Below are 19,928 nucleotides of genomic sequence, written 5' to 3'. Positions count from 1 at the left end.
CACTTAGGTGTCCAACTTGGGTCTAGAAGAGAGCGTGGACAACGATCAGTGTAAGTTCGTCTTGTCATGTCGTGGCTCGTCGGAGCATTTTACCCTGCAGGCGGCCAACGTTGACATCAAGCAGGTCTGGATCGGACACATCCAGGCACTTCTGGATGCTCAAAGCAACTTCCTATCTGGTGAGACTAGAATGTTCACATTCATATTATTCCTAAACTTTAATACCCAGTTGTCATAATCTGTAGCTAAAGGTTTGTGTTCTTCAACACAGCACTCGTGTCTCCTATTGAGTACCAGCTAAAGAGCGGCTACAGCTTGTCGCTGACCAGAAACCGCTCAACAGCCAGCAATCGTTCGACCACGCCCTCTCACAGCCGGCCCTCGTCAGCGGTCAACCCCGGCGAAAAGGATAGTGAGAGAGGCCAAAGCCACTTGAACATGTCCACCTCCAACGGTGGCACGTCATGCTTTGACTCCAAGGTGAGTCCGGACACTGAGAAACAATAGTTTTATCTCAGCCAGAAATGTTATGTTAGTGTTAGGGGTGCACGATATCCATTTTTTAAAAACCGATGTAACTTCCTGCTCCTCAAAGCCGATATCGATAAACGATAATAAATACTGTATATAATTTTTTAAATGTATAACCTAAGTTTTTGAACACCTGGAGGTTTAACAAAAAAAACTATTGGATTTGCCTTTGATCTCACCAGATTTTTCATAATGACATGAACAAAACAGTGTGTTTCACTTCTGCACTGCCCAGCAGCCAGCTAAGAATGAATGCACATCCGTAAACCACAAGGCTTGGTCTTTTCTTGCTTTTATGGGAACACACTCGTCTTAATATTGTGAAAGTACAACAGAAAAATACACATATTCAATACTCAATATACAACAAACTGCACAATACACTTATATACACAACTATTATACGTATGGCATAGCACACTAGCTTCAGCTACTAAAGCATTGGCTGGCTTCTATAACACAACAACTTATGAAGTTCTGTACATATGACCCTTCACCACAGAAGTGAACATATATTGCACATCCATATGTTATAGTAAACATAAAATACTTACAGACTAGGGCTGTCAAAATTATCGCCTGAAGGGCAGTAATTAATTTTTTAAAATTAATCACGTTCAAATATTTGACGCATTTAATGCACATACCCTGCTCAAACCGATTAAAATGACAGCACAGTGTCATGTCCATTTGTTACTTGTGTTTTTTGGTGTTTTGTCGCCCTCTGCTGGCGCTTGGGTGCGACTGATTTTATGGGTTTCAGCACCATGAGAATTGTGTAATTATTGACATCAACAATGGCGAGCTACTAATTTATTTTTTATTTGAAAATTTTACGAATTTTATTAAAACGAAAACATTAAGAGGGGTTTTAATATAAAATTTCTATAACTTGTACGAACATTTATCTTTTAAGAACTACAAGTCTTTCTATCCATGGATCGCTTTAACAGAATGTTAATAATGTTAATGCCATCTTGTTGATTTGTTAGTCTTTCTATCCATGGATCGCTTTAACAGAATGTTAATAATGTTCATGCCATCTTGTTGATTTGTTATAATAAACAAATACAGTACTTATGTACAGTATGTTGAATGTATCCGTCTTGTGTCTTATCTTTCCAATCCAACAATAATTTACAGAAAAATATGTCATATTTTATAGATGGTTTGAATTGCGATTAATTACGATTAATTTTTAAGCTGTTATTAACTCGATTAAAAATTTTAATCGTTTGACAGCCCTATTACAGACATATTTTTCCGAGGCGGAAAGGTAACAGAAAGCATTCACGATTGTCAATGCTACCGCTAGACACCGCAATGTGTTAGTGAACGAACCAAACTACTGTAACAAAAAATAGATGCAGCGAATTATTCTGACCAGCAGGTGGGAGGAATGCCCCGCAAATGGTCAACTGATTTCCCATACTAGCGTGTAAACTGTAAAGCCAGCACAGTACATATTATCGGTCCTATCAATAATCTTATTGGATTTATCGGGATGACTTCATAATTCCTATTATCGGACCAATAATTATCGTGCACCAGTAGTTAGTGTTTCCTAATTGTTTTGAATTATGCCCCCCGAAGAGAGAAAACACTCCCCACACATCTTCTCCACTGCAAATTTAAACTATTTGTCCAAAAATAAATAAATAAAAACCAAACCGTATTTTAACATGTATTTTACAAATGAAATGCCTCAATGAATCATTTTTTTTTCCTTATGAATGATTTTCAAAAGCTCTATTGGTGGATTTTCTCAAGTTAAAGCGCCACACAGAAATTAATCAATTTAATTGTGTAAGCAGGATCTGTGTATTAATCTTATTATTTAATTACAGGTGTTTTAGCTCATTTCAATTTATTTTATTTAAATGGGCTTTTATTTATTATGTGTTTATATTTTACAAATGTGATGTAGTATTCATTTATATTGTATATTTTATGTTGTATAACTTTAGTTCCTATGTGAATATTAGTTCCTACTTGTTTTATGGTGGTAGGAGGGTTTTGTATTGAACACGGAGCCATGTTGGTTATTATTATAGCAGAGAAGACGGCAGTAAATCAACAAAGACAAGTCAACTGTGCCCCGATCTACCACTCAAAAGATCTGATGGACTCAAAAAGTGGGTTACGATTCCATTTTAGTTTGAAAATTGACCGGATCCACCGTATTTATACACGAGTGACTTCCGGTCTGCCCGATCCTAGCTAGTAGTATTGACGCAGGAGGGCTGCGTCTCGCGTCAAATAATAAATTCTGCCATGTGCATTGGCTGATTGACTTTAACGCCCGCGTTTCACTGCGTTCTCGCGGCGGCCACGTTGTCGCGCCGTTTACGTTTTTGGGTTATATACTAAGCCTGAACGATATATCGTTTAAACATTGCCATCGTGATGTGCACGTGCGCGATAGTCCCATCGCAAGGACGTGCGATAGTTTTTATTTTTTTTAATCCACAAACGCCTTGCTTTCTGCTCCGCGCACAGCCTCACACCCTCCCTCTCCCAGCCCTTTGTTCCTCTCAGTCACTGCGGCACTTGCTTATTAAAGTTAACGATGGCTTTGATCTGGCCAAAGAAGCCGGGCAGCAATCTGTCAATCATCGTTTAACTTGCTAAACAGTTTCTGCTAGGAAGCCGCGCTGAAATGAATGTGTGTATGTGGAGACGTTGGAGACATATAAATGCCAGAAGTGATCATGAGGAGTTTGAAATTTCTACATGTCACTCCCAACGCTCACAGCTATGGTAGATAAACAGAAGCATTTAATAAAGCCAAGCATTTATCTACTACAGTACTTCATTCTTGTTCAAAAATGATTTGGTTGGACAGTTATGTTTAAAACTGATCATAATTATGACATTTGAAGTGCTTAAAAACCATTTATTTATTTACATTTTTTAAATCATGTTGGGGGAAAAAGTGAGGAAAAAAACATGTCTCATATGTATCTCTTTCCTATGCTAAATCTGAATAGAAACATTGAGCACAAAAAACACACACACAAAAAAAAAAAAAAAAAAAATGGGGGAGGTTGCGCTGCGTCACGGTTTTTCCCTTACCGCAAAAAACGAGGGATCACTGTACACTGTGGTGATGGTGAGCCTTCCAAAGTCTTTCCAAACGACTATTCAAGACATCTAGTGAAAATTATTTTTAAAAAATATATATACAATTTTTTTTAATATCGCAATATAATATCGCAAACCCCCAAAAAATCGCAACAATAGTTTTTTTCCAATATCGTTCAGGCCTATTACATACTGTCCTACCCTGTTGGTCCTCAGTATAGTAGAGAAAACGGAGTAAATATAATCTACCCGATCGACTCACAGCCTCGGGTTACATTGCGTCAGAAACTCGTTCGGTACGCCTCCGTTCCGAACCGAGCACCCCGTACCGAAACGGTTCAATCCAAATACATGTACCGTTACACCCTTAATAAATACTACTATTGTAGTATAGGACGGTAAGACCTGTCATTTAAACTATGGCTGACAACTGTTGCTGTTCTTCCTCCTCTCCTTCTTGATCCTTACCTACACTCACCCTCCTTAGGATGACATCCCAGCGGGCCGTCCTGTTGCCCAGCCCTCATAGAAAAACCCTATAACCTTGTCTTCCTTTCCCTTCTTTTCTCCATGCGCTTTCCTTCCTTACCGTCAACCTCGTCTTCCTCAGGAGAACGGCGGCGGCGGGTCCTGCAATGGCGCCTCGTCCACCATGCGTGTCATTCAAGACTACTCTGCCCTCAAGGAGAATGAAATTTGCGTGAGCCAAGGTGAAACGGTGCAGGTCCTGGCGACCAATCAGCAGAACATGTACCTCGTTTACCGGGCCGCCAACAGCCAGTCACCCGCTGCCGAGGGCTGGGTGCCGGGACACGTCCTGGGCCCTTCCCACAAGCTATTAAAAGACTCCTCTTCTGCCACGTCCTTCTCTGCGGCGGTGGCCGACGCCAGCAACATCAAGTAAGTCTCTCCCACCTGCCCCCCACCACCACAGCACTTGTTTACCCTCAGCACTTGGATGGGATTGGATGCCCGCCCCCCGTTTCACAAACCTCCATATCGGCGTTACGTTGCTCAAAGTAACGCTGTTTGAGTCATGACTGCCAACAAATTCTAGAGCTAAACTGGATAGAATCTTGTAGCTGATGTGGAATGTGGAGCATAAAACCGGACTTATTTCAGTTCCTAACACTTTGCTTTGTCTTCTTTTTTGTTATGGTTGTATTTTTTTCTCCCTTCAACCCTTCTTTTTTTTTTGCAAAAAAAGGACTGGGTTCTCCGCTGTGGAGATTTATGTTGTTGTCTATGGCAATCTTTAAACGTTTTTGTGTTGATCCTTATTGTTACCTTGTTATGATTATTATTTTATTTGATGGACAGAGTTTGATTCTACATGTTGATTTTTGTTGTTGTTGTTGTTGTTTATTATGCCGGTAGTTCACTGTACAAACATGTCTCGACTGAGGCTCTAGAGCATTCCTGTTTATATAAAACAACAAAGACCAGAAAATCCTTTTGCACTATTTAAGAAAAATATGAAGTCAAAGCTGTGCAATATGTTTTTCGACAAAATGGCCACAGTGAGCGGTTTACTGTTGCCAGTCTCTAAGAAGAATGATTTTAAGTGTATTTTAAATATGTAATATAAATCATTTTTGGGGGGGTGAGCATGTGCTAGCGACATAAGTGAAAGTGACAAAAGTTTGTTTTCCTCTACGTCCCAAAAGCGGAGACGATGGACAGTTTGTAGTTTTTAACAATTTGTAAATAAACCGCAAGAGCGAACATGCAGCAAACATGTCTGCTACTTTTTTTTATTTTTTTATTTTAATAGAAGTCATGTTACGCCATCAGCCATTAAGGAATTCAGGTAGTCCCCGGGTTATGACGTACTCGACTTACGCAATTTTGACTTTACAACGCCGGAGTCTTGTCCACCATTTTGTCCCCAGTCTTTTAGTCGCATAAACAGTACTGTACCTAAGTATAACTCACAATATCTTATTTTTAATTTTACCTTATTAACATGACTTGTTCTGTCCTCACTAAATCTGAAGTTGTTCAGCTTGACAGACACCAAACATAGCAATTGTGCTTTTTGAAGATTTTGACTTCCGTCACTTTTGACAATTCGCAAAGCTGTAACACACACATACCTGTACCGTATTTTTCAGACAATAGGCCGCTACTTTTTTCCCGCCATTTTTCCCCTGCGGCTTTTAGAAGGAAGTGTTTTTTTGTTGTTGTTGTTTTTTAATGGATTTTTTTTATTGGGGGGGACGACGACCGATCTTCATATTTTTTTGTTGAGAATTTTTTTTTAAATTGATTAATTAGACATATTTTTTAAAAATGGCTTTCCAAATTTTAGCATGACATAGGTCTCAGCCGCTACACTAGAATCGATAAAGCTTGCCAGGAGCTCGTCAGACTTAGTCAAAAACTCAGGATTTTACAAATGAGTGTGGCTCCATCTGATACTATATGCTGCTAAAAAAAAGCAATTTTTAAAATGAATACGGATTCTTTTGCTACAACAAGAGAACGTGATGCTCGCATTGATTAGCCGTTTTCAACTGGCACTCGGAGGACTTTATTGCCACAGTATGCTACAACAAAGCTGCTATATAAGAATTAGCACCAGATCAGGGGTCGGGAACCTTTTTGGCTGCGAGAACACTACGTTTTTTTTTTTCTCAAATTCCATGAGAGAGTCTCTGAAACCTTTTTAATAACATTGTTTTGCTGTTGCTAATCAATGAAAAGTATTTCTTACCATTAATTCGACTTCTGGTCCTGCATGGTTTTGCTGATGATTTTTCTTCATGCAGGCGTTGAGAAACTTAGGAGCGTCTCTTTTCATGTTCACGAAGCGCCACAAATCCTGTTTTTCCTCACCACGCAAGGAGCACAATCAGTGCACACCTAAACAAGTTTATCCATCGGTAGATTTTTTTTTCTTTAGCGAACTCAGTGAAGGACTTGAATAAATCCTCCCCTCTTGTTGTCCCTTTCATAGTCAAAACCTTGCAATCACGCTGAATTGGGATAAATTGCTTACGTCTGTTGACTCCTCCAAAGCGAGAAAAAAAAGGTGCCGTATTCATGTCCTTCACTTGCCTTGCCTCAATTTGATTTGACATTGTGACGCTCTTTATCCGAAAAGTCGTCAAAAACTCTCCACAAAGGCAAATTCCTCTGTCAGTTCCTGCTGAAACATGTGATACTCCTAGTCTTTTTTTCTTTTTCCCATCTTCTCAAAAGGGTTTCTAAAATTAGCTGGCAAACATGGAAAACAAATCTAAAAATGATGGTAGTTTACTTCAAGCACATGCGCAAATCGACTGGTCTTTTCGACAGCAAAATACGGCAACCCCACTTGAACAGTGTCTCTGCCTCATCTGTGTTGCCAATGCCGATTGATAGATAAACAAAAATATAGTGTATAGACACAACGACATGTATGTTTGCCACTTTCCCACTAAAATTACTGCGAACCGGCTTTCTAATCGCGGTTGTAGTTTACGGACTACGTGTCCGATGATCACCCTGCACTCGCGCAGCCAATGGCGTGGGACTTTGGGGGATCTAACGTAGCACATCTAGGTTGCTATTTGATGATATCTAGTGCGAATTGCGCAAGTGTTGTCGGAGCATTAAAAAAGTTAACATTCGCTGCAAAAGTCACGTCTGCTTATTACTGCACAACACCAACATATGACCAGTGACTATCGCCGTTTCGCGCAATGCGCAAAGGAGTATAACGAGAATTTTTTTTTTTTTTTTTTTTTAAGTGGATTATATATCTTTGTAAATGTAGTAACCTGTTTTTTTTTTTTTAAGTTTGTTTTTAAACATTCAGACAACACGAGTTGGTGAACTGGATGCTTGATTATCTGGTTAATAAAATTTTTTTTTTGATCAATCAAATATTTCTGTGTAACATCTACGTAAGTATCCAATGTTAAGATATGGACACCTGCGGCTTATAGTCAAGTACGGCATATATGTGGATTTATTTCTAAAATTTTGTGAAATTTGTTCGGTGCGGCTTTATCGTCCAGAAATTACGGTATGTACACGTCTGTTCAAAACGGCACGCATTTTAACAATGAAACACTCAACACAAAACGATTGGTGTTCAAACGTCCATCTAATCTGATCAATATGTAAATTTAGTAGATTAGTCTAATTTGCCGAACAAAAGTCCGCTATCTTAAATGCTACGAATGCTAATATATTTGCAGTTCTCATAGCAAATCCCTCACACGTAACTCCACAAACTGTAGCTCTAAACTTAATTATAAATCAATACACAAACATATATTAGCTGAAACAACTTACTGTCTTATATGGGCCAAACCGGAGAGCAGCTGTCCTTTATCCATGTGAGATGTCTGAGTGCTCCTGTATGGAAGCATTATTGAGCAACTGTCCAGCCAGACCCAACGCTACCACCAGAGGGCAGTGTGACAATACTTTTGGACATTTTGAATAGTTATTTTGAAGTTTTAAAGGGTTAATACCAACTTACACGGAAATTCGGGCTACGTCGCCAGCGTAGGAACGGAACTCGTTTGTAACTCGGGGACTACTTGTATGTGTCTAGGAATAAAATTGTGTTCCACATATCGGAGACCACCTAAAAACTGGTATTCGAATGTGCACACATTATTGTATTCTGGAGTGCACTTGAGTACAATTTTTTTTACAGATGTTTTAATTCTCTTAAATGAACTGAAGATGACGACACAATTCATAACGAATAAAATAAGAGTTGGAAATAAACATGGAAGAAAGTTTAAAAATTAAATGAGAACAAAAAGACAGGAAGGAATCATGATAGAAAGTCCTATTGGAAATCTGCCGAGGCAGAGTTTATCCCAGCCCTCGGGGTTGAACCATCAAATTATACGCGGTGGAAAAAAACAAAGGGTAAACAATACATTCCTATGCTCCCTTATTGAATCTTTGAGGAGGAGAGTTGGATCGATTATAGAAATGAGAACAGGCACTGTGTGAACAAGCCTGAAGACAGTAACCACAGCAATGAAGGAATACATGTAATTATACATGAGTATATGAAAATATATTCCTCTTCAGTTACAATAACAATGCACATTTAAATAGTATAGTTTGTTGGTGGTCCTCCAATATGTGGAACGATAAACGACCACAGCTGATGGCATATGTATTTGTGTTGAGTAAATATTATGTCTACATATCCAGAAAATAACGTTATCACACTTTTAATTTCTTTTCAAGCATTTTAAGTTTTACTAACAACGGTTTGCAACTCCACAAATGGTTTGGAACACAGAATTTAAAAAAAACGGGGAAAAACAGAAATGGACATACATTTGTGTTGATTGAAAAAGAAGAGCTGTGGAATAACATTAGTAACATTTTATCATATCGTTATTCTATATTGTATGGAATTTATTAGAAATGGTCATGAGTAAAAGGTCCATCGACAGTTGATGTGTAGTTTAAAAATTATTGTTCAAGGTTTTTAAGGAAGATTAACATTGTGACATGTAATGTACAGCATACGTGTTTTTTTCTGAAGAACAAAAAAAGGGGACTTGATTGTCATTGTCCAGCAAGAAAACTTCGACTTTGTGTCCAACATTGATAATATCTGAATGAGCCATGTCATGTTTGTAGGACAAAGTAAATACCTATGACCAGGGCAGGAGTGGGACTCATTTTCGGCCCTGGAATTTCATGCCTCAGACCGGCCCACTCATTTAAAATTATGTCATTATGCATACACGTGTTAAGTTCAGTGTTCTCTAAAGTCGTGTACTGTAATTCTGTGTATTCCAATTCAGTGCAGGTAATGGTTGTTTAACAAGGTGGCTTTATTTTAACAAGTGCAACACAACATATTTTGAACAAATTTAAAAATGGATTTTAAAAAAAAAAACTATATTAAATGACACATTTGAAAAATAAATTAGGGCTGTCAAACGATTAAAATTTTTGATCGAGTTAATTACAGCTTAAAAATTAATCGTAATCAATCGCAATTCAAACCATCTATAAAATATGCCATATTTTTCTGTAAATTATTGTTGGAATGGAAAGATAAGACACAAGATGGATATATACATTCAACATACGGTACATAAGGACTGTATTTGTTTATTATAACAATAAATCAACAAGATGGCATTAACATTATTAACATTCTGTTAAAGCGATCCATGGATAGAAAGATTTGTAGTTCTTAAAAGATAAATGTTAGTACAAGTTATAGAAATTTTATATTAAAACCCCTCTTAATGTTTTCGTTTTAATAAAATTTGTAAAATTTTCAATCAAAAAATAAACTAGTAGCCCGCCATTGTTGATGTCAATAATTACTTACACAATGCTCATGGGTGCTGAAGCGTATAAAATCAGTCGCACCCAAGCGCCAGCGGAGGGCGGCAAAACTCCATAAAACACAATTAACAAGTGGGCATGTCATTGTCCTGTCATTTAAATCTGTCTGAGCAGGGCATGTGCATTAATTGCGTCAAATATTTTAACGTGATTCATTAAAAAAATTAATTACCGCCCGTTAACGCGATAATTTTGACAGCCCTAAAATAAATGAATAAATAAGACCTTTTCTGCAACATCAAATATTAACAAAACGAGTGCTTACAGATAAAACAAACATAGCAACATAACAATATGAAAAATAAAGAATACGTATTGCACATTGTAACAACTTCTAATGATACTATTATCCATTTTCCATTTCCCCTTTAAAAACGCCACGTAATTGATTATATTAATTCTTATGTTCACTCGCTGAACGACATGGCAATCCTACCTTCCAGCTCTGCACCTGTGGTGTGTTCATTATGGCTAATGCTTGCTGCTACATATCCCTTGTGAGGTGCTACAAGAAGCCAAAGTTTCCACAATTACATATTGTCGTATCACACGGTGCAAGTTGCATTTTATTCGCCATCTGGCCTTACCACGTTCGTTGTAATCCTCTGTAGTTTGAGGCAGCAAGGTCATTGCATGAAAAAAATTAGCTATTTTCGCGCATTTTGCCGATTCTTTCACGAGTGCTTTCCTCTTTTTAATTCTTATTTTTCAGCGCCACCCTTGCTCTTTTTATCCATCCGAGCACCGAGATAGCAGCTAATTTGGCTCAATACAGACTAGTGTTGTATCGGTCGCGAACGATTCGTTCTTTTTGAACGAATTGTTTGGGTGAACGAGACCGAACTAATCACCATCTGCACTGATTCGTTCTATGAAGTTGGTGACGCTTGTTCGCTGCGTGGGAGGGCGTTGAGCAAGCGGCAGCGTCTTCTGACATCGCACACGACCAATCAGACGCCAGCCTCATCGCGGGCAGGGGAGGGAGCGGAAACAGAATCATGGCGTATGTCACTCATTTCCACGTGTGGCCAATAAGCAGCCAGCGTGCAGGCAGGGGGGGAAAGACTGAGTTTTGTCACTTCCCGTTCAGTGATTCGGTCCTCCGGTTCCTGACCTAGCTTGCTGCTAACTTGACTTTCCAGTAATGACTATGCGGTGAACGAGTCATAAAATGAAAGGAAACGACTTTGTCACATATTTGTTAACGTGGAGCCTATCAAATGCTGCTCAAAAAGACAAAAACACCACACAAATCTAGCGAGCATGGTTTAGTGTTCTACTTTTCTCAACAGACTCGGGACTGTGCCTATGACGATATACTATCAAATTTACAGTAATTTAAAACACACGTAGCTACGAGGCAAGCAAAACCTGAGCTGCGGTCGCGTGACGGCAGTGAAGCGGGCAGAGAACTGTCACTATATGGAGGCTTCATGGCAGCGATATGTACCTCATATGTGCACAGAAAAAAAATAATATTTAGTATGATCACCATAATACTGATTTGCAATGAAACTGTATATACATGTCAATTTTTTCCGAGTGTTTTTTTTTTTTTTTCGTGTCAGAGGGTGTCGGTTGGTTTGACAAATTAGGTCAATCCGTCCATCATGTGCTACTCAAGCGCCCCAAAAACAAAGCGCGCGGACACGGGAGATGTCGCAATATGTCTACATTTTTCTTAACAGACTAATAAGAGTAGAAAGGCGAAATCATAAAGCAAACAATTATTTCTCGTCAGCATTTGACGATCTGAGATGCGGGGACGACAGGGGAGCTGACCGGATTATTTTATTTATTAATACCAGTGCAAAAATTCAAAACGATCATCTTAATAATAAAAAACAAAAATACAACAGAGCGAGAGGTTAATATGATGTGTTGGCCGTTCCATAATTAGAAATTAAACTTTCGATTTATTTTTATTTTCGTGACAGCAAGCATGCCGCGTTGGCTGTTAGCAGCAGCATTGTATATGTGAGCAAGATCATGCTAAAGAAAGTCCGTGCGCCCCCGACCCCAAACCCCGACTTCCCCCTCAAAAGGAAAATGTTTAACCGTGTCCTAATTCGAAATGCAAGCACGAGCCATGACTTTGAGCCCATAGAACTAGGACAGACGACGCGGAAGTCCTCCCTCGCTTTTGCAGCAGCGGGAGGGAGACGAGGCTGTCTCTGAGAGCAGAATGATATCGCCTGTCACTCATTTCTGAAACTACGACGAGTGGTCAATGTGCAAGAGAGGGAGGGACCAAGCAATGTCACTTCCCGTTCAGTTATACTGCGAAGCGGTCTTTGGTGATTCGTTCGGCAACGTCACTTCCCGTTCACTAACCGAACGATTCATTTGGGTGGGGAGGGAGATGAGGGGGGCGAACGATTCGTTGAACGATTCGTTTGAACGAATCGTTTTACTGAACGAACCGGAATGGATTCGTTTACTCAAGTGAACGACAGATCCCGTCACTAATACAGACTACAATTAGGGGGCGGAGCTGCATGTTGTATTTTTCGTCTGCACACGTGAGGATGAGTCTGGAAAAAAAAAATAATAGTTTTTTTTTAAGACGGCCCACAGGGACAGCAGTAACAGAATGTAAGTTATACTCAGTGACACTGTCATAAATAAATACCAAACAAAAAATTATAATTATAATTATAATTACTAATTTTTTAAATTTTTTTTTAAAATAAAACCCGGACCGGCCCATCTGGCCGGCCGGCCCTTCTGGAATCGTCCAGAAGCTCCCGATTAGTCACTCCGGGCCTGCCTATGACTCTCAAGTAGAGGAATCTTAGGTGGTTTGAGCGAAAAGGTAAAGTTTACTTTGCGATCTTGACCAATTGTTACATTTGATCAGCGTAATAAGTGACCCATTTTTGTCACGCCACCTTATCTTACGCAGTCTGGCTGCAGACTTGGGCATCAGCATCAACTGTTGATCGAGCAGAACAGCACACATTTTGGTTCACAATGACGTCACATGACGCTATGAATCTGCATAAATAATCATTAATGCATGAATTAATTAGCAGTGTCATCAGAGTTTGTGATAACATTTGGCTTTACACACTTGGGTGCGCGAGATACGAGAATAGGAGACAGGAAGCAATACAAAGAACACAAAAGGTCAGAGAATTTAATTTTGCTCAGGTCCTACTAACTCAGTGCTTCTCTATTATTTTCTGTTACGCCCGACCAGGAAGACGTAAACGTTTCACGCCAACTCTCTGCCGCCACTGTAAATAGTATAATTTGTCTATAAAATTATTATTTTAAGTAGACCTCAACATAACATTGTCATTTTTAATATTAAAGAAAAAAGTAAAACAAAAAACAAAAAAGTCACATCCAAACAGTAAAAATACACTCAAGGTACATTTTTTGACCATTTGATTCTAAAAAATTGATTAGCAACATTAGCTCGTGAGGACAATATGCCAAACAATTTGACCTAAAAAAACATTAATAGAACAAAAAAGACAGTGTCATTGGAAAGAGGGACAGTTTTTATTTTTGCTGTAGGCAGTAACAGCTCCTTTGGTATGGTGTGTGGTTATTTTGTACTGAGCAACTTGTTATGCCACCTTATATGATGCCAACAGTGCTCGCTGTTTTACTGATGTATAGTGGGGCAAATAAGTATTTAGTCAATCACTAATTGCGCAAGTTCTCCCACTTGAAAATATTAGAGAGGCCTGTAATTGTCAACATGGTTAAACCTCAACCACGAGATACAGAATGTGGAAAAAATACAGAAAATCACATTGTTTGATTTTTAAATAGTTTATTTGCAAATCATGGTGAAAAATAAGTATTTGGTCAATACCAAAAGTTCATCTCAATACTTTGTTATGTACCCTTTGTTGGCAAAAACGGAGGCCAAACGTTTTCTCTAACTCTTCACAAGCTTTTCACACACTGTTGCTGGTATTTTGGCCCATTCCTCCATGCAGATCTCCTCTAGAGCAGTGATATTTTGGGGCTGTCGTTGGGCATCACAGACTTTCAACTCCCTCCACAGATTTTCTATGGGGTTGAGACCTGGAGACTGGCTAGGCCACTCCAGGACCTTGAAATGCTTCTTCCGAAGCCACTCATATGTTGCCCTGGCTTTGTGTTTGGGGTCATTGTCATGCTGAAAGACCCAGCCACGTCTCATCTTCAATGCCCATGCTGATGGAAGGAGATTTTCACTCAAAATCTCTCGATACATGGCCCCATTCATGCTTTCCTTTACACAGATGAGTCGTCCCGGTCCCTTTGCAGTAAAACAGCCCCAAAGCATGATGGTTACACCCCCATGCGTCACAGTGGGTATGGTGCAATTCAGTATTCTTTTTCCTCCAAACAAGAGAACCTGTGTTTCTACCAAAAAGTTCTATTTTGGTTTCATCTGACCATAAAACATTCTCCCAATTCCTCTTCTGGATCATCCCAATGCTCTCTAGCGACCCGCAGACAGGCCTGGACGTGTACTTTCTTCAGCAGGGGGAAACGTCTGGCAGTGCAGGATTTGAGTCCCTGGCGACGCATTGTGTTACTGATAGTAGCCTTTGTTACTGTGGTCCCAGCTCTCTGTAGGTCATTCACTAGGTCCCCCCGTGTGGTTATGGGATTTTTGCTCCGCATTCTTGTTGGATCATATTGACGCCACGGGGTGAGGAGGGAGTTGAAAGTCCATGTTGTCCAACGACAGCCCCAAAACATTACTGCTCCAGAGGAGATCTGCATGGAGGAATAGGGCAAAATACCAGCAACAGTGTGTGAAAAGCTTGTGAAGAGTTACAGAAAACGTTTGGCCTCCGTTATTGCCAACAAAGGGTACATAACAAAGTATTGAGATGAACTTTTGGTAAAGACCAAATACTTATTTTCCACCATGATTTGCAAATAAATTCTTTAAAAATCCAACAATGTGATTTTCTGTTTTTTTTTTCCACATTCTGTATCTCATGGTTGAGGTTTACCCATGTTGACAATTACAGGCCTCGCTAATATTTTCAAGTGGGAGAACAATTAGTGGTTGACTAAATACTTATTTGCCCCACTGTAATACTGATAAAGCAAGGTGATAGTTGCCAATATTCGGCACGTTTTCAATGAAAAAAAATTCAAGCGGCTTATCAATGTGATTGGGTTCTAATGTCTTTACGTGACGTCTTAATTGATTTGGGTTCCTGCTGTCTGCTGCAAACATTTTTAGACACAGTAAACAGACTGTTCTTTCCTCATCTCCCTCTGTATTAAAGGCAAAGCCAAATGTTACATACTCGGGTTGTAGCTATCGATTATTTTAGTAGTCTATTAATCGATGAACTAGTTAGTTCGAATCATTGAGTAATCTGATAAGGAACATACAAAATTACAATACCTGAGCTTAGCCTTAAATGATATAAAAAATAGATAAATGAAGATCTAAGTACAACAAAAGAACAATTGGTTAACTTGCATGGCAAAAGGTCTGCTAGCTTAAATGCTATAGAATGCTATAAAGGTTTTTTTTTTTTTTTCTTCAATGCTCTAAACAAATGGTTCAAACACATATTCCCACAAAAATGGCTAAATATATACCTGTTAGCTAAATTATGAATGCATTAATAAAACTTGGCTCAAACAAAAATTTAGCTTATGTTAGTCTTAACACGGAGCAGCTGGATTCACCCATGTGAAATGAGTTGTTTCATATTCATTGTTGCCACTAGAGGGCAATGTATCTAACCAAATCAATAAAATTAAATGCAAACACTTTCAAAACAAACCATTACAACCACTTTAATTAAACGAATACTCGAAACAGCAAAATTGAATTCGAATCTTTTTCCTGATCACTTTTTCCGAGTTACTTGAGTTAATCGATTAACCGTTGCAGCACTACTACATACGCTTCGTCATATTATCATCTTAGCTTCTTTTTTTTTTTTTTTATCTGCAGTGTTCCTGTTCAGTTTAAAAATACTGCGCACACTCTGAAAATGAAAACCACTGCCACCCACTGAGTGAATGTGCAATTACACTTTATTTTATTATGGGTATAAAGTATGTTCCCCGAGGTCACATGCGTGGGGGCGCCCCACTCTTTGAGAAGTATTGTATGAATTAAAGATGCGCCACAGGTGTCTATTCTATCAGCATATTATATGAGTATTTTGGTCTGATTACTACATCAGTGATGGAGTGTTTGCAAAGGTTATTCTGCTCAGTATGAGAGGAACCGCAGATAATCTAGTTATGCAGGTTTGTGCAGGACGCCAGATTATGTATTTAATTCCTTGCTGTCCAAAGTAAAAATCCACCCTATCTCCTACACCAATTTAACTAAATATCAGCAGTATAACAAACGCCCTCCATTATTAAAATTATAAACCTTTTTTTCCTCCTCCCTAGATTTATAGCCAATATCTGCTGCATTTTACATATGTATTTTATTTTAGTTCCTCTCAAACATTTCACACGCATAAAAAGAGTTTGTTCCCTATCAGTGTTTGTGTTAGAAAAGTGAAATATTATGTGCAGCCAGAACCGGCCGAGTACGTCTGGGTTTCTCTTTGACACTCCTATGACATGTCTTGTTCCTGTACCGCACAGAAAGTCTCTCTCGTGGAACACGCTACGCGCTAGGAAGCGTGCCGAAGCCAAGGAGCTCTCAGCATTGGGGGTCAGAGGTCAAGAGAATGGCCTCCTGCGTAAGACAAAAGAAACTACGCCCCCTCCCCCGCTGCCTGCCTCCCCTGTTGCCAGGGCGAAGGGCAAAGTGAGTAACGGCGACGCGTGCCTGTCGCCCGCCTGCCCCTCGCCAAGCTTTCACTACTCACAATTATGGTTATTCGTCTTTCGGGTACAATTTTAAGATTGAAATTTTAGTTTTAAAGCAAAATAGTCAGTCCTGAATTTGCTACCGAAAGCCGAATATCGCTAACGTGTTTTGTGTATAATGTACATTTTAGTTTGTAGTATGCTAACATGTGAGTGCGCATGTTTGTGTAGTGTATCCCCACAATGACACAGCGTAGCTTTTGTGCTTAAACCCATTACAATGATTCTCAACCAGCTAGTTAGCATGAACATTAACTATTCTTCATTTTATAGTAAGATGAATGACTTGGCTTTTTGGAAATGAGTTTAGCTATGATTTAGATAATATATATCGTAAGAGATGGCCGGCATTTGAGAACCACAGAATTTTTTAAAAATTATTTTTCGTTTGCATGATACTGTTTTTTACGCTTTTTTATTTAATTATTTTATTTTTTTCATTTAAAGATATCTAATATATATGATGTGGAATGACACTGACATGGTGTTCAGTGCATTTGCTTGCAATAGGTTACAGGACAGAACTTCCACATACAATCTGGTATATCCTCAAAAAAAAACATCCCTGTATACTGTATATTTCTACTGTTAGAGAGCTAGTCTGCTGCTAGCGTAACCTGGTTGTGACGGCCTGTATTTTTGTGCTAACCCACTCGGTTTGGGAACCACCACCGCTGTCATATTGTTATTCAGGACCCGAATGCACTGACCGCTGAGCTAAAAGCCAAAACTGGCAACACTTAAAGTGTCACTAAAGTATTTTGTTTTTGTTATGTTTTTTTACATTGTGTGCCATTTTACAAGGTTTGCAGTACAATTTGTGTTGAAAGTGTCCAGAATATTAATTTTCAAGCTATTTTAGACTGAACCTTTTTGGGCTCTTCGGCCTCGTGCGGATTTTCATTAATATGCAGCTGATTTGATCTAATTTGAATATTCAAGATTTAAAATTAAAGCAGATTAAAACTTGTTTCATGGTAATTAATTTTACTTCAAAGTTTCGCTAGTCTTTGTGGATAAAACAATGTCCTAGATAGCAGACAGACGTTGAAAAGATATTTAATCAACATTCCGCTCTCAATCTTATATCGTTGAATCAACGTTGACACCCGACGTTGATTTGTCATCATTTTTGCACCCTCGATTAATGTTTTTCCAACGTTGAAATTCTTACAAAACCTAAACGTAATTTCGATTATTAATAATATTGGAACAACGCTTGGAGTGAAGTGAGTTTCTCAACCAATCTCAAACCAAATTAGGGCTACATGTGGGAACGGAGCTAGCTAGTTAGCTAGCTAATATGGAAAAATTACCGCACTGTCTTGATGTTCAATAAATTAATTCAGACAAGTCTCAGTTGTGTAATATGTAGTGATTTTAGCACTTTAATTGGAAAAAGAAATTGAATTTGCCTGAACTAAGTTCTACTTAGCTAACATACAGGCTAAGTAGGTGTTAGCTTGTATGCCAGTCACAGCAAATGCACCGTTTCTTACAATTTCAGCAATTTTGTCACGTTGGGGTGACAGCCATGCACACCAATTTGATGTAGAGTACGGCGTATGGTCTGAGCACTAACAGGCTGACCCCCGTACCTCTTCAAGTTCTGCAGCAATGCTGACAGCACTCCTGTAACGAGTCACAGGACATTTTGGAGGGAAAATGACAAGCAGTACTCAATTTGGACATTTAGGAATGTACAGTACGTAGTTCCCATGCGGTGTACTCACTTTTGGTTTAGATGTTAATGGCTATATTTTGAGTTATTTTGAGGGGAAACTAAATTAACTCTATTATATAAGCTGCAAACAGACTACCGTATTTTTCGGACTATAAGTCGCACCTGAGTATAAGTCGCACCAGCCATAAAATGCCCAACAAAGAGGAAAAAAGATATATACAAGTCAACCGGAGTATAAGTCGCATTTTTGGGGGAAATTTACTTGATAAAATCCAACACATAGAACAGATGTCATCTTGAATGACAATTTAGGATAAAAATACAATAGAGAACAACATGCTGAATAAGTGTACAGTATGATCATGTTACATGATGCATGAACAACAAAATGTGAACATGGCCGGTATATTACTGTAACATAGCTGTTAAGAGTTATTCAGATAACTATAGCATAAAGAACATGCTAACAAGTTTACAGAACCATCAGTGTCACTCCAAAACACCAAAATAACATGTGAAATGATATCATAATGTGTTAATAATTTCACACATAAGTCGCACCCCCAGCCAAACTATGAAAAAAAACTGTGACTTATAGTCCGAAGATACGGTACTTTTCATTGTGTCAAAGTGTCATTTTGTCAGTGTTGTCCTATGAAAAGATATACTTAAATATCTGCAGAAATACGAAGGGTTTATTCACTTTTGTGATACACTGTGCAGTATTTCCCGGTCAATCAAAAATCTATTTGTCAACATTACTTCATCAACTATAGAACAATGTTAACCCAGCCATCGCCTGACATACCATAGATCAACGTTGTTTCAACGTCACTGTCAGATGTCATCGGTATTTGCAATGTTGATTCAACATTGTTTTATTGTCAAAAATTTTCAATGTCAACCATACTGATGATTTTGATGGAAAATCAAGGTTTGTTCAATGTCTGTCTGCTATCTGGGTCTTAATCTTATCGATTAAAAACCATTGACTACATTTACTTTACACTTCGGTTTTCACGCTTGAAATTCCTTGCATACACTGTTTTTTGTCTTTGCTTTCATTTTTTTCTTTTAATAAAGTTGTATTTGTTTTGTTGTGTTTGATATTTCTGTCACTCTGCATGGCTTCAAGTGGTAGACATTTTGTGATTGGTATTGGTTTAGTACAACTGTTTTGGAATAACACCTACTGTAACCGAGTACAATAGTGGTTGTAACATCACCACGTAGGCTAAGATCAAGTGAATTATTTATTGCAAGCACATGATGACAGTGTTTGTTGAACTTTAAGAGGGCATGAAAAAGGTGAGTATCCCCAGCTTTTCTTAAGTTTGCCCCATGCTCATGTATACTAATGACACAAATGAAATGCTACCATTTTTTTTTTGTTCACTCCTTTATTTTTCTCTGTGGTATTCCTACATGTTCTTTTTCACACTTCCTCTTGGCCCCCTGCACTCTTCCTTTTAACCCCCCCCCC

General features: G+C 38.6%; 1 protein-coding gene across 3 annotated transcripts in view; it reads left to right on the top strand.

The window, feature by feature from the left end:
- Positions 1-19,928, top strand: part of kalrna (kalirin RhoGEF kinase a) — a 288,022-nt gene that overhangs the window by 244,883 nt on the left and 23,211 nt on the right. For 2 of the 3 annotated variants that reach the window (XM_057853375.1, XM_057853376.1), the window contains 3 exons: positions 8-179; positions 272-480; positions 4,226-13,634. In XM_057853375.1, the coding sequence (XP_057709358.1) occupies positions 8-179; positions 272-480; positions 4,226-4,519 (675 nt within the window). In that variant the 3' untranslated portion in view covers positions 4,520-13,634. Of the gene's footprint in view, positions 1-7; positions 180-271; positions 481-4,225; positions 13,635-16,533; positions 16,700-19,928 lie in introns of those variants that run through there. The other variant, XM_057853377.1, reaches the window with a different exon arrangement.

The sequence above is a fragment of the Corythoichthys intestinalis genome, chromosome 12 (genome assembly GCF_030265065.1).
Source record: "Corythoichthys intestinalis isolate RoL2023-P3 chromosome 12, ASM3026506v1, whole genome shotgun sequence".
NCBI lineage: Eukaryota > Metazoa > Chordata > Actinopteri > Syngnathiformes > Syngnathidae > Corythoichthys > Corythoichthys intestinalis.
Note: the sequence above shows the minus strand (reverse complement) of the source record. Positions and strands in the feature narration are given on the sequence as shown.